Genomic DNA, 26,692 nt, shown 5'->3' with positions numbered 1-26,692 from the left:
AACACTGAGAAATATAGACATTTTTTCAATTACAAATTTCACTGTCCCTCCCCTGGACTGGATTTAAAAAAACACTAAACCCTCCCCTTGACTGAAATTGAAAATGCATGAACCTCCCCCATTTTCCTCCAGGTATCCATTATGTAAATGTGGATCCATCCCTAAGAAGAGAGAGTGATCAGACTCACTCCAACTCCACCATCTCTCTGTCAAGCTAGACCACCTCTGTCTCATGTCATTTTAAATTCCCTTCAATAACTGAACTGATGATATTTGATATTGTACAATATCATACATGGATTCATACGATTAGTATAATGTCATAATACAATGAAGACACTGTAACAGTAATATCAAGATGATGGTATGTTATTACAGACCTATATCCATCCTACCCTGCCTTTCTAAGGTCTTCGAAAGCCAAGTCAACAAACAGATTACCGACTATTTTGAATCCCACCGCACCCTCTCCGCTATGCAATCTGGTTTCAGAGCTGGTCATGGGTGCACCTCAGCCACGCTCAAGGTCCTAAACGACATCGTAACCGCCATCGATAAGAAACATTACTGTGCTGCCGTATTCATTGACCTGGCCAAAGCTTTTGACTCTGTTAATCACCACATCCTCATCGGCAGACTTAGTAGCCTTGGTTTCTCAAACGATTGCGTCGCCTGGTTCACCAACTACTTCTCTGACAGAGTTCAGTGTGTCAAATCGGAGGGCCTACTGTCTGGACCTCTGGCAGTCTCTATGGGGGTACCACAGGGTTCAATTCTTGGGCCAACTCTTTTCTCTGTATACATAAATGATGTCGCTCTTGCTGCTGGTGAATCTCTGATCCACCTCTACGCAGACGACACCATTCTGTATACTTCTGGCCCTTCTTTGGACACTGTGTTAACAACCCTCCAGACGAGCTTCAATGCCATTCAACTCTCCTTCCGTGGTCTCCAACTGCTCCTAAACACAAGTAAAACTAAATGTATGCTCTTCAACCGATCGCTGCCTCCACCTGCCCGCCCATCCAGCATCACTTCTCTGGACGGTTCTAACTTAGAATTTGTGGACAACTACAAATACCTAGGTGTCTGGTTAGACTGTAAACTCTCCTTCCAGACTCACATCAATCATCTCCAATCCAAAGTGAAATCTAGAATTGGCTTCCTATTTCGCAACAAAGCATCCTTCACTCATGCTGCCAAACATACCCTCGTAAAACTGACCATCCTACCAATCCTCGACTTCGGCGATGTCATTTACAAAATAGCCTCCAATACCCTACTCAACAAGCTGGATGCAGTCTATCACAGTGCCATCCGTTTTGTCACCAAAGCCCCATATACAACCCACCACTGCGACCTGTATGCTCTCGTTGGCTGGCCTTCACTTCATCATCGTCGCCAAACACATTGGCTCCAGGTCATCTACAAGACCCTGCTAGGTAAAGTCCCCCCTTATCTCCGCTCACTGGTCACCATAGCAGCACCCACCTGTAGCACGCGCTCCAGCAGGTATATCTCTCTGGTCACCCCTAAAGCCAACTCCTCCTTTGGTCGTCTCTCCTTCCAGTTCTCAGCTGCCAATGATTGGAACGAACTACAAAAATCTCTAAAACTGGAAACACTTATCTCCCTCACTAGCTTTAAGCACCAGCTGTCAGAGCAGCTCACAGATCTCTGCACCTGTACATAGCCCATCTTTAATTGAGCCCAAACTACTACCTTTTCCCCTACTGTATTTATTTATTTTGCTCCTTTGCACCATATTATTTATATTTATATTTTAACTTTAACTTTCTTCAAACTACAAATCTACCATTCCAGTGTTTTTTCTTGCCATACTTTATTTACTTTGCCACCATGGCATTTTTTTGCCTTTACCTCCATTATCTCACATCATTTGCTCACATTGTATATAGTCTTATTTTTTTCTACTGCATCACTGATTGTATGTTGTTTTACTCCATGTGTAACTCTGTGTTTTTGTATGTTGTCGAACTGCTTTGCTTTATCTTGGCCAGGTCGCAATTGTAAATGAGAACTTGTTCTCAACTTGCCTACCTGGTTAAATAAAGGTGAAATAAATAAAATAAAATAAATTGTGATCATAAGCGTAGACACTTTATTAATAGGGACAGAATAAAGTTGAGGTATCAGTCCATTTTGCCATTTGTTGGATTAAATCCAGATTGATAGTGAGTTGGACTACCTGGTTAGTCTGTGTTGGTCCTGAAGATAAACCCATCCCTCGTGACAGCCCCTGAGAGTTTAGCACCTTTGAGGATCCACTCCAGCTTTACATTTGGTATATTGTTGGGTAATATTGCACACTGCCTGAAGCAATCCCAATTGACAGCTTCACTTGGAGATTTTTTGTACTTGACATCCCAGAGTGACATTGACCTCTGCTGGCCATGAGAGTTATTGCAGGTGAATTTGCCTCAGGCAATTATATAAAAAAAAAAGTGTTGAGATAATTGCCACAGCCTGATCTCCTCCTGTTCTTCCTCCTTCCTCTTCATCTCTCCCTCTCTCTCTGTCTCTCTATCTCACTCTTCATCTCTCTCTTTCTTTCTCTTCATCTCTCTCTCTCTCTCTCTCTCTCTCGCTCTGTGATATAGAGTGGTGGCAGCACTAGGCCTACTTCCTACTTCCTGATTAATTGGGGACGGGGCTTCACCTGTGGTTCTATTTCTGAACATCCTGTCTTCTCTCCAGCGGTCAAAATGCATGCTCAGTAAGATCCGCTCTGCGAGCCCATCAGAAGAATCTCTAATGCCTTATGCCAGTATGGGAGCCAAGATCTGGGAAATGTCGCCATTAAATATGCACAAGATCCACAAGGGACAGGCAGTATTAATATTGTTAGAGTCATGAGGTAGCCTATAATCTGGGAAAGGATCCACCTAGAACATTTACTCAGGAAAGTTGAAATTGTGCCTTTATTAATATTGTTAGAGTCATGAGGTAGCCTATTCTCTGGGAAAGGGTCCTACTAGAACATTAACTCAGGAAGGTTGAAATGGTGCCTTTATTGATATTGTTAGAGTCATGAGGTAGCCTATTCTCTGGGAAAGGGTCCTACTAGAACATTAACTCAGGAAGGTTGAAATGGTGCCTTTATTGATATTGTTAGAGTCATGAGGTAGCATATACTCTTGGAAAGGGTCCTACTAGAACATTAACTCAGGAAGGTTGAAATGGTGCCTTTATTTATGGATGGGATTAACTGGGACTGGGTAGGGTCAGAGGCAGACCTGTTCGGTGCTTGGCATGCAGCGAGGGGTGTTTTGGAGCCTCCTCCTGGATGAAAGAATGTGCAGTACATGAACTGTATACTGACTGTCATTTATGATGCTGCATTCATGTGCTCTCAGAATTATTGGAAATTTATGGAACTTGTGACTGAAAAACTCCCAGAAACCCCCTGGACTCATCATAACTATGACTTTTAGACATCCAAATCAGTTCGTAATGAGCTTTGGTGAATAGAGATAAATGTTGGTAACAAAACATATCAAGTCAAAATACAAAGACATCTTAATCCGTGTTTATTGTCATCATAAATAACAGTCTGAAACAGAAAAGGACAACAAATTATAGATGTAAGTGAACAATACGTCACAGGAAAATATGATATAAAAACAATTAAATTGTAATGTGGTGCTGTTTGGATGACAACGAGTTCAACTTTGATGGTATTGCCACTGTACAGAAAGGAGATGGCCGTACATAGCTGAGAGACATGTCCAAGTCAGTTTTTCAAACACAGTTTTCTTGTACTGTACTGAGGTAAGGTTTTAGTTCATGAGAACAACAAGGAAACAGGATGCGTAGGTGTTCTAGTGTAATACAACACTGCCTTAATCCAGAATCATATAGACCTATCAATCTACTAAACACTGATCTCAAAACAGGTCACAAAATGAAAGAGGAAGTAAAAATCTGTTTGCTATAAATTTGTCAAACTGCATTCATATCACTCTGTTTCTATGTGAAGGAAAAGCATTTACAATTTGGAAGCTATTTTCAGTTATCTAAGTACACAAGCAATTATGGTCATTTTGGTTTCCTCTGATTTCAATGCACGTTATTTTTTCTTACTATCTTTATGTTCTTATGATATGTTCCTGTGATCCGGTTTAAATTATATATATTTTTAATGATATAATGTGTTAATCAATAGACACTGAAATGCGTCTTAGTGATTGATTTGAAAGCTAGGCACATGTCTGCCTGATTCATCCACAGAGAAACAGACCAGGAGAAGATGACACTACAGCCTTCCTCTTCTGTCCATCAAGGGGGGCTCCTTTATAATCTTCACTATCTCACAATCTGACACCAACTTCCCTTTAGTTTTCCTTTTGGACTTCCTGGATTATTTCCAAGTGGACGGAGCAGTAACATGTTTGCCACTTGTTAAAGTTGTTAAGTCTCGTTTCTTCTTCTTTTTATTACTGTCACCTGCTTCACCATGCCCAGTTCTTTCCTGTGTGAAGGTTAGAAAAATACATCAATCCATCCATCCATCCAACTCCCATCCAAACTCTGAGTAGGTTAACAGACTGCCATAATGAAGCTCTTGCAGTAATCCAAAAATTGCTGGAAAGGCGTGTTCTGCTGCTGCTGCTGCTACCTCAGCCTGCCCTCTGTGCCCTTTTTCTGAGGTGGGAGAACCTACCACGGTGGGAGACCAACACTGAGGTGGGAGAACCTACTACGGTGGGAGACCAACACTGAGGTGGGAGAACCTACCACGGTGAGGGACCAACACTGAGGTGAGAGAACCTACTACGGTGGGAGACCAACACTGAGGTGGGAGAACCTACTACGGTGGGAGACCAACACGGAGGTGAGAGAACCTACCACGGTGAGGGACCAACACTGAGGTGGGAGAACCTACCACGGTGAGGGACCAACACTGAGGTGAGAGAACCTACTACCCTTGGGAGACCAACACTGAGGTGAGAGAACCTACCACGGTGAGGGACCAAAACTGAGGTGGGAGAACCTACCACGGTGAGAGACCAACACTGAGGTGAGAGAACCTACCACGGTGGGGGACCAACACAGGGGTGAGATAACCTTCCACGGTAGGGGATCAAAACTAAGGTGGTAGAACCTACCACGGTAGGGTACCAACACCGCATCTGTTGCGACCACATCAACCTATGTACAGAAGGGAAAAGGTGGATCCTACTCTAGTTAACCTGAGTTCTAGTTTGTTCCTGTACCTTAGCACTTGGCCATACTACACCTGGCCATGCAGGGAGATAGCAACCAGGTTGGGGAGGACACGACACTTGCTGAAATGAATGAATGGCTGGATGGGGGTGAAGGTGTGTTACGGTATTGTATTGTTGCCTAACAATGAGAGCGCAGAGGGAACAAGAGAGAAGAGACATTCATTTCACAGGCAGGCGCAGGCAGAGTGGAGTCTTTGGGGACATGCTTTGTCGCGGAAAGCCGCACGGCCTCCCTACGTGTCCAGGCGTCCAGCAGGTTTTCTCTTGGCTTTGCGTGCATATAGGAAGTACATGGTGTGTCCCGTGGTGATGAACAGTACAGAGATGATGACCAGGATGCCAAAGTGCTGGGGCTGCGGAGCAGAGATGACCATGATGAAGTGGAGAAGGTCCATCAGGTAGTTCATGGAGCTCTGGACCCCGTTGACCACACCACGTTCCGACTCACAGATGTTCTCCTGAAGCAGCTGGGTCACGGTCAGGTCAAAGGACCACAGACCTGGAACACACAGGATAAACAGACGGTCAGTGGTTGCTTTGGTCTATACAGATAGACTAGTACACTATGGTCTGTACAGATAGACTACTACACTATGATCTATACAGATAGACTACTACACTATAGTCTATACAGATAGACTACTACACCATGATCTACACAGATAGACCACTACACTATGGTCTATACAGATAGACTACTACACTATAGTCTATACAGATAGACTACTACACTATGATCTACACAGATAGACCACTAGACTATGGTCTATACAGAACGACTACTACACTATGACCTATGCAGATAGACTTTCACACTATGGTCTATACAGATATACCACTACACTATGGTCTATACAGATAGACTACTACACTATGATCTATACAGATAGACCACTACACTATGGTCTATACAGATAGACTACAACACTATGATCTATACAGATAGACTACTACACTATAGTCTATACAGATAGACTACTACACTATGATCTACACAGATAGACCACTAGACTATGGTCTATACAGATAGACTACTACACTATGACCTATGCAGATAGACTTTCACACTATGGTCTATACAGATAGACTACTACACTATGATCTATACAGATAGACTACTACACTATAGTCTATACAGATAGACTACTACACTATGATCTATACAGATAGACCACTACACTATGGTCTATACAGATAGACTACAACACTATGATCTATACAGATAGACTTTCACACTATGGTCTATACAGATAGACTACTACACTATGGTCTATACAGATAGACCACTAGACTATGGTCTATACAGATTGACCACTATACTATAGTCTATATAGATAGACCACTAGACTATGGTCTATACAGATTGACTCCTATACTATAGTCTATATGGATAGACCACTATACTATAGTCTATATGGAAAGACCCCTATACTATAGTCTATATGGATAGACCACTATACTATAGTCTATATAGATAGACCCCTATACTATAGTCTATATAGATAGACCCCTATACTATAGTCTATAAGGATAGACCACTAGACTATGGATCCATTGCAGTAGTCTCTTTTCAGTCAGGCACTGGTATAATACAAAAATGATTATCTTCCAACGCTATTTGAACTCATTTACTGAGTCTCATAAGAACTGAATACCCACAGCCTATGTTAGAAACATGCATAATACAGTTGCTATAGTTAAGCTGTGGATCAGCAACTCAATCCAATTGTGAAGGGCCTGGGCCTGGTCGTCCCTCTTACTCACCGATGCGTGCTGTGATGACCCCCAAGAACAGCAGGATTATAGAGATGTAGGAGTCTGGCTCCATGCCTGATGGCATATTCTCAAACAGCACCGTGTTGTTGGTCCAGTGGATGGACGAGCGGTCGGGCAGCAGCGGCTGATTAATGCCACCCCGCATCGGGTAGGTGTGTTTCTGCCTCTGGCCCTCCACCATCCCCCCGGCCTCCGCCAACGTCGAGTTGGCGTTGGCGTCCAGGAAGGGCATGAGCAGGCGGAGGTCCATGGGGCTGCCGGGGGCGAACACAGAACACACACACAGCAGCAGACAGCAAAGATGGAGACAGCTGGAGATGATGCCTGTGTTGACTAAACCGTAGGCCTTCCTCAGCTTGGTGAACATGACGGTGCCCATGAGGCCTGTTATAGCCGAGACCCCCATCAGCAGACTGAGCAGGGAGCCACTGATGCCCTGGGTGTAGGCGTAGCCCGTGGTGATGCAGTCGAAGCCCAGGACAGTTGTGTAGAGGAAGGCCAGGCCCATCCCAGCCAGGAAGACATCCTGGCGGTAGTAGGCCCTCCAGCCGTCCTTACAGGTGCTCAGCAGCCAGCGGAAACGTCCGAAACACAGAGGCAGATTGGTGATCTCCTTGAGGTTCAGGCTCATGTCGTCATCACTGAGGCCCGGGGCTGATGTCACCACCTCACTTTGCTCTACTGAGAGGGAGAGGACAAGCATCAGTCAAGCTACTAACAATGATCTATTGAGAGGACAAGCATCAGTCAAGCTACTAACAATGATCTACTGAGAGGACAAGCATCAGTCAAGCTACTAACAATGATCTACTGAGAGGACAAGCAACAGTCAAGCTACTAACAATGATCTACTGAGAGGACAAGCATCAGTCAAGCTACTAACAATGATCTACTGAGAGGACAAGCATCAGTCAAGCTACTAACAATGATCTACTGAGAGGACAAGCAACAGTCAAGCTACTAACAATGATCTACTGAGAGGACAAGCATCAGTCAAGCTACTAACAATGATCTACTGAGAGGACAAGCATCAGTCAAGCTACTAACAATTATCTACTGAGAGGACAAGCAACAGTTAAGCTACTAACAATGATCTACTGAGAGGACAAGCATCAGTCAAGCTACTAACAATGATCTACTGAGAGGACAAGCATCAGTCAAGCTACTAACAATGATCTACTGAGAGGACAAGCATCAGTCAAGCTACTAACATCATCCATCAACTAACTTAGGGCAACAGTGTTTCAAGTAATACTACGTTTCCATAGAGATGAAAAAGCATGTACACTACCGTTCAAAAGTTTGGGGTCACTTAAAAATGTCCTTGTTTTTGAAAGAAAAGCACCTTTTTTGTCCATTTAAAATAACATAAAATTGATCAGAAATACAGTGTAGACATTGTTAATGTTGTAAATGACTATTGTAGCTGGAAATGGCAGATTTTTTAAGGAATTTTTAAGGTTGTTCTTTACATAGGCGTACAGAGGCCCATTATCTGCAACCATCACTCCTGTGTTCCAATGGCACGTTGTGTTAGCTAATCCAAGTTTAGCATTTTAAAAGGCTAATTGATCATTAGATCATGATCTAAAGGGTTTCCAAGATGGCGTAGCAGTCAGACGTCTTTGTCCTCATCTTTTCGTGTCCCGTGTATATATCGTTTGATATCTTATTTCTTCGCATATATTTTTTAAAATATTTCTCTTAACCTCAACTTCAACATACTCTCCTGCAATCCGCCTCACCCAATGTGGTGTGGATCTGCTATTTTCTTTACTTTTGAACCGGCACCCCCAACAAAAGCTAGCCAGCTAACTAGCTACTAGCTAGTAGTCGGCTAGCCACTGCTAGTGGTCATCAGCTAACCTTTAGCCCGGACAACTCTTGTCAGTCTGCACAGCGCTTCTCAAACCACAGCAAATCGGACATATTTTTCTCCATATCTCCGGATTCCTACCGCAAGCTCTGAGCCTTTTCACCTGGATCATCGCAGCTAGCTAGCTGCTATTTCGAGTGGCCACTCCTGGCTAACGTCTCTGTCCCGAAGCAATAACCAAGTAGCCTGGAGCAAGCCTTTGCTAGGCCCATCTCCCGGCTAGCCGAAGAGGTCCATCAGCCACTCCTTGGGCTTCAATACCTATTTTGCCAATTGGCCTGGACCCCTTTTACTGCCGACACGGAGCCCCGCCGATTCCATCACGACTGGACTGCCAACGTAATCTACCCAAGTTTTTTTTTTAACTGGCTCCTCCGTCGCGATGTCCCCTGAATGTCCATCTGCTAGCCTGCTAGCCGCGGCCCGCTAGCTGTCTAGAGCATATCGGACTGTTAGCTGAAGAGGCCCATCGGACTAATTCTTTGGCCACTATACCTATTTTGCCAATTGGCCTGGACTCTTTTACCACACGGAGCCTTGCGGATCCATCACAACTAGTCTGCCGACGTAACAGCACGAGGGGGCTACAACAGACTTCTTCCATTGCGACGTCCATCTAAGGCCCTTCTGCTAGCTTGCTTGCCCCGGCCCGCTAGCTGTCTGAATTGCTGTGTCTCCAGCCCACCGAGCTACTCACTGGACCCCTATGATCACTCGGCTATGCATGCCTCTGCCTAATGTCAATATGCCTTGTCCATCGCTGTTTTGGTTAGTGATAATTGCCTTATTTCACTGTAGAGCCTCTAGCCCTGCTCAATACACCTTAGCTAACCCTTTAGTCCCACCTCCCACACATGCGGTGACCTCACCTGGTTTAAATGATGTTTCTAAAGACAATATCTCTCTCATCGTCACTCAATGCATAGGTTTACCTCCACTGTACTCACATCCTACCATACCTTTGTCTGTACATTATGCCTTGAATCAATTCTACCGTGCCCAGAAACCTGCTCCTTTTACTCTCTGTTCCGAACGTACTTGAAGACCAGTTCTTATAGCCTTTAGCCATACCCTTATCCTACTCCTCCTCTGGTCCTCTAGTGATGTAGAGGTTAACCAAGGCCCTGCAGTGCCTAGCTCCACTCCTATTCCCCAGGCGCTCTCATTTGTTGACTTCTCTAACCGTAATAGCCTTGGTTTCATGAATGTTAACATTAGAAGCCTACTCCCTAAGTTTGTTTTATTTACTGCTTTGGCACACTCCGCCAACCTGGATGTCCTAGCCGTGTCTGAATCCTGGCTTAGGAAGACCACCAAAACCCCTGAAATTTCAATCCCTAACTATAACATTTTCCGACAAGATAGAACTGCCAAAAGGGGCGGAGTTGCAATCTACTGCAGAGATAGCCTGCAGAGTTCTGTCTTACTATCCAGGTCTGTACCCAAACAATTAGAGCTTCTACTTTTAAAAATCCACCTTTCCAGAAACAAGTCTCTCACCGTTGCCGCTTGCTATAGAGCACCTTCTGCCCCCAGCTGTGCCCTGGACACCATATGTGAATTGATTGCCCCCCATCTATCTTCACAGCTCGTGCTGCTAGGTGACCTAAACTGGGACATGCTTAACACCATGGCCATCCTACATTCTAAAGTTTCTAAATTTAGAACCAGGAACAGATATAGCCCTTGGTTCACTCCAGACCTGACTGACCTTGACCAGCACAAAAAAGCATTGAAAAGCCCCCGCGATATGTAACTTTTCAGGGAAGTTAGGAACCAATATACACAGGCAGGTAGGAAAGCAAAGGCTAGCTTTTTCAAACAGAAATTTGCATCCTGTAGCACAAACTCCAAAAAGTTCTGGGACACTGTAAAGTCCATGGAGAATAAGAGCACCTCCTCTCAGCTGCCCACTAAACTGAGGCTAGGAAACATTGCCACCAGTGATAAATCCACGATAATTGAGAATTTCAATAAGCATTTTTCTACAGCTGGCCATGCTTTCCATCTGGCTACCCCTACCCCGGTCAACAGCCCTACACCCCCCACAGCAACTTGCCCAAACCTCCCCCATTTCTCCTTCACCAAAATCCAGATAGCTGATGTTCTGAAAGAGCTGCAAAATCTGGACCCCGACAAATCAGCCCGGGATAGACAATCTGGACTGTCACGTCCTGACCAGTAAAGGGGTTATTTCTTATTATAGTTTGGTCAGGACGTGGCAGGGGGTATTTGTTTTATATGGTGTGTGTGTATGTAGAGGGGTGTTTGATTTATGTATTCCGGGGTTTTGGTCATTGTTCTATGTTTGTATATTTCTATGTCTGTTCTAGGGTGTTTAGATCTGTGTTTAGGTAATTGGGATTGGGGCCTTCAATTGGAGGCAGCTGTCTATCGTTGCCTCTGATTGAAGGTCCTATAATTAGGAATGTGTTTGTCATGGGAATTGTGGGAGGTTGTTCTTTGCATAGCTGTGTGTTGCCTGCAAGACTGTTTGTCGGCCGGTCTTTGTTTTCGTGTTTTATTATGTAAATAAACATGAGCATTCACGTACTCGCTGCGCCTTGGTCCATTCACTACGACGACCGTTACATGGACCCTCTCTTTCTAAAATTATCCGCAGAAATTGTTGCAACCCCTATTACTAGCCTGTTCAACCTCTCTTTCGTATCGTCTGAGATCCCCAAAGATTGGAAAGCAGCTGCAGTCCCCCTCTTCAAAGGGGGAGACACTCTAGACCCAAACTGCTACAGACTTATATCTATCCTACCCTGCCTTTCTAAGTTCTTCGAAAGCCAAGTTAACAAACAGATTACCGACCATTTCGAATCCTACTGTACCTTCTCCGCTATACAATATGGCTTCCGAGCTGGTCATGGGTGCACCTCAGCCACGCTCAAGGTCCAAAACGATATCATAACTGCCATCGATAAGAGACAATACTGTGCAGCTGTATTCATCGACGTGGCCAAGGCTTTCGACTCTGTCAATCACCACATTCTTATCGGCAGACTCAACAGCCTTGGTTTTTCTAATGACTGCCTCGCCTGGTTCACCAACTACTTTGCAGACAGAGTTCAGTGTGTAAAATCGGAGGGCCTGTTGTCCGGACCACTGGCAGTCTCTATGGGGGTGCCACAGGGTTCAATCCTCGGGCTGACTCTTTTCTCTGTATACATCAATAATGTCCACCTCTACGCAGACGACACCATTCTGTATACTTCTGGCCCTTCTTTGGACACTGTGTTAACTAAACTCCAGACGAGCTTCAATGCCATACAACTCTCCTTCCATGGCCTCCAACTGCTCTTAAATGCAAGTAAAACTAAATGCATTCTCTTCAACCGATCACTGCCCACACCCGCCCGCCTGTCCAGCATCACTACTCTGGACGGTTCAGACTTAGAATATGTGGACAACTACAAATACCTAGGTGTCTGGTTAGACTGTAAACTCTACTTCCAGACTCACATTAAGCATCTCCAATCCAAAATTAAATCTAGAATCGGCTTCCTATTTCACAACAAAGCATCCTTCACTCATGCTGCCAAACATACCCTCATAAAACTGACTTTCCTACCGATCCTTGACTTCGGCGATGTCATTTTCAAAAAAGCCTCTAACACTCTAGTCAGCAAATTGGATGCAACCTATCACAGTGCCATCCATTTTGTCACCAAAGCCTCATACACTACCCACCACTGCGACCTGTACGCTCTCGTTGGCTGGCCATCGCTTCATATTCGTCGCCAAACCCACTGGCTCCAGGTCATCTATAAGTCTTTGCTAGGAAAAGCCCCGCCTTATCTCAGCTCACACGTCACCATAGCAGCACCCACCCGGAGCACACGCTCCAGCAAGTATATTTCACTCATCACCCCCAAAGCCAATTCCTCGTTTGGCCAATTCCTCGTCTTTCCTTCCAGTTCTCTGCTGCCAATGACTGGAACAAACTGCAAATATCACTGAAGCTGGAGACCCATATCTCCCTCACTAACTTTAAGTACCAGCTGTCAGAGCAGCTCACAGATCTCTGCACCTGAACGTAGCTAATCTATAAATAGCCCATCCAACTACCTCATCCCCATACTGTTATTTATTTTATTTATTTTGCTCCTTTGCACCCCAGTATCTCTACTTGCACACTCATCTTCTGCACATCTGTCACTCCAGTGTTTAATTGCTATATTGTAATTATTTTGCCATTATGGCCTATTGATTGCCTTACCTCCCTTATCCTACCTCATTTGCACACACTTTATATATACTTTTTTCTATTTTATTATTGACTGTATGTTTGTTTATTCCATGTGTAACTCTGTGTTGTTGTTTTTGTCACACTGCTTTGCTTTATCTTGGCCAGGTTGCAGTTGTAAAGAAGAGCTTGTTCTCAACTAGCCTACCAACTAGCCTCCCACTCCTCTTTCTATTCTGGTTAGAACCAGTTTGCGCAGTTCTGTGAAGGGAGTAGTACACAGCATTGTTTCAGAAGAAAGGTATTTTCTTCTGACCATTTTGAGCCTGTAATCGAACCCACAAATGCTGATGCTTCAGATGCTCAAATAGTCTAAAGAAGGACAGTTTTATTGTGTCTATAAGTAGGACAACAGTTTTCAGCTGTGCTAAAATAATTGCAAAAGGGTTTTCTAATGATCAATTAGCCTTTTAAAATGATAAACATGGATTAGCTAACACAACGTGCCATTGGAACACAGGAGTGATGGTTGCTGATAATGGGCCTCTGTACGCCCATGATGATATTCCATAAAAAATCAGCTGTTTCCAGCTACAATAGTCATTTACAACATTAACAATATCTACACTGTATGTCTGATCAATTTGATGTTATTTTAATGGACACAAAATTGGCTTTTCTTTCAAAAAGAAGGACATTTTTAAGTGACCCCAAACTTAGTGTATGTGCTGTGCGTGTTGTGGAATAATGTTTCTTGACCTCACGTATCTTTCAACTGATTTCATCCATTTTTACTGTAAAGTAAAGCTATACTTCACTGTAAAGTTGGATGAAATAGCTCGGAAGATCCGCTATGCTTTACCAACTCAACTGCTGAAGCAGTCACACAGTGACCAGGACATCAGGACACTGACCTTGTGACCCCCTCCTCTCCACCAGTCCCTCCGTCCTCTCTGCTGGTCTCTCCAGGGAGGCCTGGCCGTCCTCGGGCACAGGGGGTTTGACGGACAGCGCCGGGACAATGCGGTAGACCCGGGACAGGAAGATAAACTCCACTATGAGGGACACCAGGTTCCAGCCCAGGATGAAGCCGCAGCCGATCACGTTGGAGGCCAGGGTCATGACCTGTCCCACCGCCAGCGGTGCCAGGATGTTGGTCACCTGATCGATGCGCCGCATGGTAGCATTCATCCCTTCAGATCAGAATCAAACCAAAAGGTACAGGGTTTAGTTGTGGTGATATGGTATCTGTGTTACCAGCTTTACTAATGCCTACATTATCAAACTATTCTGCCTCTATGGTAATGCATGTGATACATCCTAGAAAAACTAAATACACTGCTCAAAAACATAAAGGGAACACTTAAACAACACAATGTAACTCAAACTGTCCACTTAGGAAGCAACACTGATTGACAATAAATTTCACATGCTGTTGTGCAAATTGAATAGACAACAGGTGGAAATTATAGGCAATTAGCAAGACACCCCCAATAAAGGAGTGGTTCTGCAGGTGGTGACCACAGACCACTTCTCAGTTCCTATGCTTCCTGGCTGATGTTTTGGTCACTTTTGAATGCTGGCGGTGCTTTCACTCTAGTGGTAGCATGAGACGGAGTCTACAACCCACACAAGTGGCTCAGGTAGTGCAGCTCATCCAGGATGGCACATAAATGCGAGCTGTGGCAAGAAGGTTTGCTGTGTCTGTCAGCGTAGTGTCCAGAGCATGGAGGCGCTACCAGGAGACAGGCCAGTACATCAGGAGATGTGGAGGAGGCCGTAGGAGGGCAACAACCCAGCAGCAGGACCGCTACCTCCGCCTTTGTGCAAGGAGGAGCAGGAGCAGCACTGCCAGAGCCCTGCAAAATGACCTCCAGCAGGCCACAAATGTGCATGTGTCTGCTCAAACGGTCAGAAACAGACTCCATGAGGGTGGTATGAGGGCCCGACGTCCACAGGTGGGGGTTGTGCTTACAGCCCAACACCGTGCAGGACGTTTGGCATTTGCCAGAGAACACCAAGATTGGCAAATTTGCCACTGGCGCCCTGTGCTCTTCACAGATGAAAGCAGGTTCACACTGAGCACATGTGACAGACGTGACAGAGTCTGGAGACGCAGTGGAGAACGTTCTGCTGCCTGCAACATCCTCCAGCATGACCGGTTTGGCGGTGGGTCACTCATGGTGTGGGGTGGCATTTCTTTGGGGGGCCGCACAGCCCTCCATGTGTTCGCCAGAGGTAGCCTGACTGCCATTAGGTACCGAGATGAGATCCTCAGACCCCTTGTGAGACCATATGCTGGTGCGGTTGGCCCTGGGTTCCTCCTAATGCAAGACAATGCTAGACCTCATGTGGCTGGAGTGTGTCAGCAGTTCCTGCAAGAGGAAGGCATTGATGCTATGGACTGGCCCGCCCGTTCCCCAGACCTGAATCCAATTGAGCACATCTGGGACATCATGTCTCGCTCCATCCACCAACGCCACGTTGCACCACAGACTGTCCAGGAGTTGGCAGATGCTTTAGTCCAGGTCTGGGAGGAGATCCTTCAGGAGACTATCTGTCACCTCATCAGGAGCATGCCCAGGCGTTGAAGGGAGGTCATACAGGCACGTGGAGGCCACACACACTACTGATCCTCATTTTGACTTGTTTTAAGGACATTACATCAAAGTTGGATCAGCCTGTAGTGTGGTTTTCCACTTTAATTTTGAGTGTGACTCCAAATCCAGATCTCCATGTGTTGATAAATTGGATTTCCATTGATTATTTTTGTGTGATTTTGTTGTCAGCACATTCAACTATGTAAAGAAAAAAGTATTTAATAAGATTATTTCATTCATTCAGATCTAGGATGTGTTATTTTAGTGTTCCCTTTATTTTTTGGAGCAGAGTACATAGAGTGTTTGATAACCTTGAAGTGCTTTAACTAGCAGCCAGTTTAGCAGCTGAAACAGAAACAACAATCCCTCGTGATGTAATAGCGTGTGGCAGGTCTGCCAGTCTCACCGGCGAGGTGACCCCGGTTGTATCCAGTGATAACCACAATCCAGTCCCTCTGGATGGCGATGGTCAGCGCTGTGCTTGCTAGGTTAGCCACATCTGCCAGGACGATCACCACCGTATAACAAACCACCTTGTGTAAGTTTTGTGATGCAACACGTTACTACGCATGACAGCACAGAGCAGCAGGAGGCTCAGAACAGCAGCAGCAACAACATGGACACAGAACAGTGCAGGAGAAACAGCAACCGTCACAGCAGTTTGCAATAATATATCTAGCCTGATTCTCAACAGACCTGGGTTTAAGTAGTATTCATTTTCTTTCAAATACAATGAGAGTTTGATTGAGCATGCCTGGAGCACTGGATGGGTGGAGTTTGTCATTTTAGGACTATTCCATTGGTTCCATTGCACCAGGCAAACTCAATCAAGTGCAAATAAAGTCTTTGAAAGGATACAAATGCTATTTGAATCCATATCTGATTCCAAAACATACTGTTGGTTCACATTATGAGAGTTTAGACAGTGTGGGAGAGAAAATGAAAAATATACTCACAGTTAACCAGCCATCCCAAATGCTCTCAATCCACTGTTTATATAAGAAGACCAACATCAGCACAATGCTACACACCGTCACTGAAATGTTCTGAACCAACAACGATGCATGTGCCACTAAAACCAAGGAGGGAGAAGAAACTAAGATTCTAAAATATTCTGGGACAATGCATTTCAGAGAACCATAAAGACTTCTACAGAACCATAAATGTATCATTGGTCTTAAAGGGGCATTCTGCAGTTGCTATAGCACATTCATTTTTGGACTTTTAAAGTAATGATATATAGCTATTGATCGTAAAAGAATATAACTTAGAAATGACTCATGAGCTTAGTTCATCTGTTGTACCCCATTAGATCCCCAAATATATGCTTGTTTTACTTTGTAATTGTAAACTAACTCTGTATAGCTTCAAAACATGATTAAAACTATAATGTTCGTCTCATGGATGGTCAGTACTTGCATCCATAGCTCCATCTATGAATTTGTGAGTGGTTACATTTATCCAGCCAAATCCCTCAGCAATTTACCAAAATAGTGGTGGGGTGCAACTTTGTTACTGTTTGAACTGCAGAGTGCCCATGTGAGGCAGAGAGGCAGGAAATTAGGACTGCGTCCCAAATAGCATCCTATTCCCTATTGTATTACAGTACCTTTAGGGCGCCATTTGGGACTAGATGTCAGTCCCTATAGCTGTAAATAGAAATGACTGTTGGTCTAACCTTTGTTCCTGGGGTTGCGGTCAACCCAGTCCCCAATCAACGCCCCTAGCAGCAGCACTGACCCCGCCACCACCAAGCCGAATATTGCGGTCAGCAGCAGGTTACGTCCATACAGCTCGATCAAGAACACCGAAATGGCAAAGTGCCACATACGGTCACCCTATTAGAAAGACAAATAGTCATCTTGACGGAGAAGAACGTTTTTAGCCTTTGGCTTTTAGCTTTTTACTCTTTCTAGGGGTAAAGGGCATAAAGAGAAATGTAAAGTATGTCCATCTTTCATTGATTTGCAAGACACTACCAGGTTGATGACATAAACCTTATAGTGTCCAGCCGGTATGGCTTTGTAGCTCTCTTACCCATTGTTGTTACATGAAAAGGCTTCTTACCCACATGGACAGTGCCCCACTGACGTAGATCAGGAATTTAGGGCCCCTGAGGTAGATGAGGGCTGACCCTGGTGAGTAAGTTCAACAGAGACACACAGTAACATGAACAATAACCAGAGATAACATCATTATGAGTCTACAGGACACATTCTGCATCTATAGCTGGAAAACCACCTAATATTAAGCACTGGGCATCAGAGTATGTCTGAACATATTTTGTAACAGGATGTGTTCTGATCAGAAATCAAAAGCATTAAGCTGCTCTTACACCTAACACTTTACATTAAGTAGATCGTACACCTAAAACTTTACATTAAGTAGCTCTTATACCTAACCCTTTACATTAAGTAGCTCGTACACCCAAAACTTTACATTAAGTAGCTGTTATACCTAACACTTTACATTAAGTTTCACTTATACCTAACACTTTACATTAAGTTGCTCTTATACCTAACCCTTTACATTAAGTAGCTCATACACCTAACACTTTATATTGGGTTGCTCTAATACCTATATAAATGTAACGCTGTGATTCCGACAATCACAACATGTTGTTACATCATCATTAAGTAATAGCTGTGTAGTTGTATTGTCAGGTCATGAGGTCAAGGTAAACTCTTGGTCATCTCTCTCTCTCCACTCCCACAATAGACGAGCTGACCTGATGTACTCCTGGCCTTCCTGGCCCGAGCCTCCCTGATGTCATCAGACTCAAACTCCACCACCACCCCTCCACACTGGGCTGCGTCTGCTCTCAGGGACATCGCCTGTACAGAGTCCAAACCAGGTCACCGGTCAGGGGTCAGAGGACATACAACTACTGTAAAATAATCCAGAAGGGGCTTGTCAACTCAATGGAACTAGTAGAATTAAGAATGGGCCTGCTCAACTCAATTGAACTAGAATATACAGTTGAAGTCGGAAGTTTACATACACCTTAGTCAAATACATTTAAACTCAGTCTTTCACAATTCCTGACATTTAATCCAAGTAAAAATTCCCTGTCTTAGATCAGTTAGGATCGCCACTTTATTTTAAGAATGTGAAATATCAGAATAATAGTAGAGAGAATTATTTATTTCAGCTTTAATTTCTTTCATCACATTCCCAGTGGGTCAGAAGTTTCCGTACACTCAATTGGTATTTGGTAGCATTTCCTTTAAATTGTTTAACTTGGGTCAAACGTTTCGGGTAGCCTTCCACAAGCTTCCCAAAGTAAGTTGGGTGAATTTTGGCCCATTCATCCTGACAGAGCTGGTGTAACTGAGTCAGGTTTGTCGGCCTCCTTGCTCGCACACGCTTTTTCAGTTCTGCCCACACATGTTCTATAGGATTGAGGTCAGGACTTTGGGATGGCCACTCCAATACCTTGACTTTGTTGTCCTTAAGCCATTTTGTCACAACTTTGGAAGTATGCTTGGGGTCATTGTCCATTTGGGAAACTCATTTGTGACCAAGCTTTAATTTCCTGACTGATGTCTTGAGATGTTGCTTCAATATATCCACATAATTGTCCTACCTCATGATGCCATCTATTTTGTGAAGTGCATCAGTCCCTCCTACAGCAAAGCACCCTCACAACATGATGCTGCCACCCCCGTGCTTCACGGTTGGGATGGTGTTCTTCGGCTTGATAGCCTCCCCCTTTTTCCTCCAAACATAACGATGGTCATTATGGCCAAACAGTTCTATTTTTGTTTCATCAGATCAGAGGACATTTCTCCAAAAAGTACGATCTTTGTCCCCATGTGCAGTTGCAAACCGTAGTCTGGCTTTTTTATGATGGTTTTGGAGCAGTGGCTTCTTCCTTGCTGAGCGGCCTTTCAGGTTATGTCGATATAGGACTCGTTTTACTGTGGATATAGATACTTTTGTACTTGTTTCCTCCAGCATCTTCACAAGGTCCTTTGCTGTTGTTCTGGGATTGATTTGCACTTTTCGCACCAAAGTACGTTCATCTCTAGGATACAGAACACGTCTCCTTCCTGAGTGGTGTGACAGCTGCGTGGTCCCATGGTGTTTATACTTGCGTACTATTGTTTGTACAAATGAACGTGGTACCTTCAGGCGTTTGGAAATTGCTCCCAAGGATGAACCAGACTTGTGGAGGTCTACAATTTTATTCTGAGGTCTTGGCTGATTTCTTTTGATTTTCCCATGATGTCAAGCAAAGAGGTACTGAGTTTGAAGGTAGGCCTTGAAATACATCCACAGGTACACCTCCAATTGACTCAAATGATGTCAGAAGCTTCTAAAGCCATGACATAATTTTCTGGAATTTTCCAAGCTGTTTAAAGGCACAGTCAACGTAGTGTATGTAAACTTCTGACCCACTGGAATTGTAATACAGTGAATTATAAGTGAAATAATCTGTCTGTAAACAATTGTTGGAAAAATTACTTGCGTCATGCAAAACTATAGTTTGTTAACAAGAAATGTGTGGAGTGGTTGTTTTAATGACTCCAACTTAAGTGTTTGTAAACTTCTGACTTTAACTGTAACTAGTATTATTAAGAATGGGTCTGTTCAAGTCAATTAAACTACAATATAACTAGTATTATTAAGAATGGGTCTGTTCAACTCAATATAACTACAATATAACTAGTATTATGAAGAATGGGTCTGTTCAACTCAATAGAACTAGAATAGAACTAGTAGTATTAAGAATGGGTCTGTTCAACTCAATAGAACTAGAATAGAACTAGTAGTATTAAGAATGGGTCTGTTCAACTCAATAGAACTAGAATAGAACTAGTAGTATTAAGAATGGGTCTGTTCAACTCAATAGAACTAGAATATAACTAGTAGTATTAAGAATGGGTCTGTTCAACTCAATAGAACTAGAATAGAACTAGTAGTATTAAGAATGGGTCTACTCAATGCAATAGTCTGTTTAATAAAGGTATATGGGTGCATTGCCGAGTCCTTAGGGCATACACTAGTAATAGAAAAACCGAAACTCATTGAACATGTTCTTTAGAACACGTGTCAAACTCATTCCATGGAGGGCCGAGTGTCTGCAGGTTTTCACTCCTCCCTTGTACTTGATTGAGGAATTAAAGTCACTAATTAGTAAGGAACTCCCCTCATCTGGTTGTATAGGTCTTAATTGAAAGGAAAACCAAAATTCAGCAGACTCTAGTCTCTCCATGGAATGAGTTTGACACCCCTGCTTTAGAAGTTCAATTCCTTTTAACAGCACATCAACATTTAAATGACAGGTTTAAGAAAAGTTTGTTGACATGAAGTAAAAGAGCACCTTATTAAGCCTCAACCATGTCTAACATGTTCATCTGTTGAAGTCAGTATCTGGTTGCATTTGACAAGATCAGATAATGTTCAGTGACTGACACAAGATGGATTCTGATTCATAAACCCTCATGTTAATTATCTTAGTGCCACCAGTCTTCACATCTTGTACCTTATCCTTTCATATCTCAGAAACCATCTCAGATAAACGTGTCTCAGACAAAATATTGTCAACCAGAAAGTACATCACACCGCAAATGTTGTTCTCAAGGTGTTTGTGCTTTGCCTGTCTGAAATTAATACAAATACTATTTCAGTGTTATTTAACATGACTTGCAGTTCAGATTCTGAGGCCTACATATAAGATGGCTCCCATAGGTCATTAGGTCAAACCATCTGCAGCAGGGTACACATTCTGTTTACCTCAAATCTGGCAATAACATACTGTACCTCAGGAAGACATTTCACAACACATCAAGCCAAGAACACACATAAACACATTTTAAACTTAAATCTCTGAAAACAAATACATTTGAGCATTTCTAGCACTGTGCGTCGATGTGCTGCTTCAATGTGCACTAAACTGCAGAGCAAAACCAAGCCAACATTTCCAGTCCTCCATGTAAAAAAAAGATATTAACACTTCTTAAGACATTTCTCAAACAATCCCAACACCACCTTGGCTCTGATGTTAGGGTGAATCCTTGCAGGTGCTCCTTGATGAGGTGTCTTTTGCCATGTATCCTACATGGAGATGCTCCTCTTTCCGGAGAGCTGGAATTCAAGCTATAGTAGTCTGAAAGGCTTGATAGAATCAGTGTGTAAAAATGCACCATTGTATGAAAGTGCCAGAAAAGCAGAACGAGGGACAACAAAAGCAGCCAGAGTATTCCAAAGCACGTGACAATGAGGGGACAATATCTCTGTCCCCCCCGCACCACAGAAAGGATAACCGTGTCACTCGTATGACACATGCACACACAGACAAAAACACACACAGACGCACACGCGCATGCGTGCACACACATACACAAGACCAGTTGAGTTCTGACAAAACTGGACCAGTGATAACATGAAACCATAACAAATAATGCAAAAGTTCTTCACAGTATGTAAGTTATACGTAACAAAAATATAAACACAAAATGTAAAAGTCTTGATCCCATGTTTCATTAGCTGAAATAAAAGATCCCAGAAATGTTCCATACTCCCCAAAATCGTATTTCTTTCAAATTTTGTGCACAAATCTGTTTACATCCCTCTTTGTGAGCATTGCTCCTTTGCCAAGATAATCCATCCACCTGACAGGTGTGGCATATCAAGAATCTGATTAAACAGCATGATCACTACACATTACACATCTTCATTATCACAAATATTGGCACATCAAACAGAGGATGTAAGGAGCTTTCTGTATTTAGTTGCGTTCTGTGTCTTTCTTTATTTACAGTAGATACAGTCGGCCTCTGTCTTTCCACATGGATATAATTGTGCAGTGATGAACTTGGCTGCCTACTGGTCCTCTTGCATCAGTCTCACCAATAACAAGCCACACATGCCATACAAAAAGCAGGAAGCTGAGGGAGTAAAAAATAGTGCTCAAACACTGTTGAATCATAACAATTAAATAAGGTTTATTTCCTTAAAATGAACCTATCAATTTTATCAATATCATTGGCCATCTGACCTACAGTATGTAGCAATAAGTAATAATGTTTTGAAAGATGGAGAAGGTAATTAACTACTGAAAGGGATAAATAATCCCACAGAAAGATTATGATAGTGAGTGTTGTTTTACTGTAGAGTGCAGGTAAAAAGTATGACACTGAATTGACCACCAAGTACCCTGCCGTGTGTGTGTGTGTGTGTGTGTATCAGAGGGGTTGGGTACAGCAGAAGACACAGTTCTGTCTGATATGGAAAAAGTATTCTTCTTCTTCATTGTTCTACATGTCTCTGAACGTAAGTGTCATTCTAAAACGGGGTTATGATTTCGTCTGTCCATGATACGTTTCTTCAGGAAGAGAGTGAATCTGTAGAGGGCCACTAGAGGGATTGAGACACAGGGGACAGCAGACAGCATCACACAGCAAACACCCAGCGGGATAGGGCTGCAACTCAGCCATGGGGAAGTGGACCTATGGAAAGGAGAGGATGTTTCTTTACCCAGTTCATCTAAAAATATGTCAAGTTTGCATCGATCACGTTTATTGGATGTAAAATAACTGGATTAAACATTAAGTAATATCATAATTTATTATTATCTGTATCTTGTCCTACTTCAGACTGAAGTGATGCAACATTGCAACATGCAACAAAAGCTGTCTCTTACATAGTCAGGGTTCCATGTAGCGTAAGTGGGTTGAGTTTCAGCCTGGACAACCGCGTAAGCCAGGAAGACCATCAGCAGCATCAGCAGGCTAATCACTCTGCACGTGGCCTGAAAATGTTAGGCCTTCGCCCCGTCCTCCACTGAACCTGAGAACATAGAAACATTCTCAGATGAGTTGAAGAAAGAAAAACAAAGATTTGATACTATTTTGTTATCTTTGCACTTGAGATTGAGCTTGATCAGAAGTGAGATAATTTATAGATGGAAAAAACACATAAATGAAGTAGTACTAACTTGTTTATCCCATAGATGTAAACCACAGCGATGATCTCAAAGAAGACTATGATGAGTAGAAGCAGGGATCCTACATAGCAGTTGAAGATCTCCAGCCAGTAGTTTCCTGAGCCCATGGTAAAGATCAGAGCCACAGTGAAGGAGGTGAGGCACATCAACCCTAATAAAACAAACAGACAAATACATGATTATCCATGACTGATTCTATGTTATTATTATTTTCTTAAATGTATATTTGTATGTATTTTCTGACTTTATTAAACAGAGAGAGCGAGAGGGGACGACAGTGGGGAAAGCTAGAGAGAGTTTGAGTCAAAGGGCAGTAAAGGCCAGATTTGAAACCTATGCTGACACCTGCATTACCTCTAGACCAGCTAGGCCACGACCAGGTAGGCCACCAGATATTAGAATAGCTGAGAACATTGGGTAGATTGTTTTGGAGTCTGAAGGAGCTTGAACGGTATGTCTATAGCAGTGAAGGCTCCTCAGAGGAGGAAGGGGAGGACCATCCTCCTCAGTAAAACTCCAGATTGTGGCTTTAATCTAAACTCACATTCCCCCATATTGAGTTGCGCAAGAGATGACCCCTTGACACAGTTTAAGTAGGATCAATAGCACAAGTTTAATATACCCAGTGGAGGCTCCTCAGAGGAGGAAGGGGAGGACCATATTCACGTCACCAAATAATTGATTAAAACACACTGTTTTGCAATGGTCTACAGTAGCCTCAACAGCACTCTGTAGGGTAGCACCATTGTGTAGTCAGAGGACAGCTAGCTTCCGTCCTCCTCTGGGTACATTTACTTCAATACAAAACCTAGGAGACTCTTGGTTCTCTCCCCTTCCATAGACTTACACTGTAATTATGACAACTTCCAGAGGACATCCTCCAAACTGCTCTTGAAACATGAACTGACATGTTGTCCACCCAATCAAAGGATCAGAGAATGAATCTAGTACTGCAAGCATAAGCTACAGCTAGCTAGCACTACAGTGCATAAAAAGTGGTGAGTAGTTGACTCAAAGAGAGAGAAAGACAATACTTCAAGAGTTTTCAACAAATTCATTTCTTCAAAAATGAAGGAGAAGCAAGAGAGAGAGAGAGAAAGAGGCTGACTTCGGTCGTCAGTTCGGTTGTCCTCCAACACATTTCTGCATTTGGCTTCTGGGTTAAGCAGGCGGGCATTAAGAGTGGTTTGGTGGGTCATGTTTCGGAGGGAGCATGACTCAACCTTCATCTCTCCCGAACTTGTTGGGTAGTGTCACGTCCTGACCAGCAGAGGGAGCAATTGTATTAGTTTTGGTCAGGACGTGGCAGGTTTTTGTGTGTTAAGTGTTGTGTTGGTGATTGGACTCCCAATTGAAGGCAGGTGTGTTGAGTTGCCTTTGATTGGGAGTCCTATATAGTAGTGTGTGTTTTTCTTTGGGGTTGTGGGTAGTTGTTTTTGCACTGCGTTTGTTAGCCTGCAAAACTGTTGCTGTCGTGTTTATTGTTTTTTCCTGTGGATGCTTTACTTGAGTTTATTAAAAGTATGAGTATTCACATTCCCGCTGCGCCTTGGTCTTCTCTCCAGTACGACACATGTGACAGAACTACCCACCACAAAAGGACCAAGCAGCGGAGGAGGAAGGAGCCACAGGAGTACAGCATAAGGGACTGGACATGGGAGGACATCCTGGACGGCAAGGGAGCCTACACTTGGGAAGAGATCCTGGCAGGAAGGGATCGCCTCCCATGGGAACAGGTGGAGGCACTCAGGAGAGTGGAGGCAGCAGGACAGAAGAACCAACGGCAGCGGTATGAGGGAACACGGCTGGGTAGGAAGCCCGAGAGGCACCCCCAATAATTATTTTTGGGGGGGGCACACGGGTAGTTTGGCTAGGCCAAGGAAGAGCCGTAAGCCAGCTACCCGTGATTACATGGAGGAGCGTATGAGGTGGAGGGCGCCATGTTTCGCTGAGGTGCGCACTATCTTGCCTATACGCACGCACAGCCCAGTCCGCCCTGTACCAGCGCCCTGCATGTGCCAGGGCGAGGTGAGCATCGAGCCTGAAGGGGTGATGCCAACCCTGCGCTCAAGACCGCCAGTGCGCCTCTACGGTCCGGTGTTTTCCGCTATACGCACTAGCACGGAGGTGCGTGTCTCCAGGCTGGCACGTCCAGTACCAGCCCCATGCATCAGGCGTCTAGTGCGTCAGCCCAGCCTCGCCAGTCAGGAGTCGCCAGAGCTGCCCGCCAGTCAAGAGTCGCCAGAGCTGCCCGCCAGTCAAGAGTCGCCAGAGCTGCCCGCCAGTCAAGAGTCGCCAGAGCTGCCCGCCAGTCAAGAGTCGCCTGTGCTGCCCGCCAATCAAGAGTCGCCAGAGCTGCCCGCCAGTCAAGAGTCGCCAGAGCTGCCCGCCAGTCAAGAGTCGCCAGAGCTGCCTGCCAGTCAAGAGTCGCCAGAGCTGCCCGCCAGTCAAGAGTCGCCAGAGCGGCCCGACTGCCCGGAGCTGCCAGAGCGGCCCGACTGCCCGGAGCTGCCAGAGCGGCCCAACTGCCCGGAGCTGCCAGAGCGGCCCGACTGCCTGGAGCTGTCAGAGCTGCCCGCCAGTCAAGAGTCACCAGAGCGGCCCGACTGCCCAGAGCTGCCAGAGCGGCCCGACTGCCCGGAGCTGCCAGAGCGGCCCGACTGCCCGGAGCTGCCAGAGCAGCCCGACTGCCCGGAGCTGCCAGAGCGGCCCGACTGCCCGGAGCTGTTTGCGTGTACTATTTAATGAAGCTGCCAGTTGAGGACTTGTGAGGCGTCTGTTTCTCAATCTAGACACTAATGTACTTGTCCTCTTGCTCAGTTGTGCACCGGGGCCTCCCACTCCTCTTTCTATTCTGGTTAGTGTAACGGTTGTCGTCGGGAATGGAGGACCAAAACGCAGCAGGAATGTGGATGCTCATCTTGTATTTTATTTTAAATAAAGTGAACACCAAAATAACAAAACGAGAACAAACGAACAACAAAACAGTCTTGTCAGGCTTACACAGGCAAAACAAGAAACAATCTCCCACAAACACTACACCAA

At 44.3% G+C, this 26,692-nt stretch overlaps 1 protein-coding gene across 1 annotated transcript; it reads right to left on the bottom strand.

Annotated features, from left to right (window-relative positions):
• Positions 1-5,069: 5,069 nt before the first annotated feature.
• LOC115184112 (solute carrier family 40 member 1-like) lies at positions 5,070-23,793 on the bottom strand. Its single transcript, XM_029745102.1, has 10 exons — positions 23,635-23,793; positions 18,425-18,530; positions 17,764-17,831; positions 17,375-17,534; positions 16,653-16,768; positions 16,103-16,229; positions 14,011-14,289; positions 7,164-7,706; positions 7,014-7,079; positions 5,070-5,748 (listed from the first exon to the last, which is right to left on the bottom strand). Exons 1-10 carry the CDS (start codon positions 23,791-23,793, stop codon positions 5,483-5,485), a joined length of 1,890 nt encoding a protein of 629 aa, XP_029600962.1. The 3' UTR covers positions 5,070-5,482.
• Positions 23,794-26,692: the final 2,899 nt, after the last annotated feature.

Source organism: Salmo trutta, unplaced genomic scaffold, assembly GCF_901001165.1.
Source record: "Salmo trutta unplaced genomic scaffold, fSalTru1.1, whole genome shotgun sequence".
NCBI classification, from domain to species: Eukaryota; Metazoa; Chordata; class Actinopteri; order Salmoniformes; family Salmonidae; genus Salmo; species Salmo trutta.
This window is presented reverse-complemented; position numbering and strand designations above follow the sequence as displayed.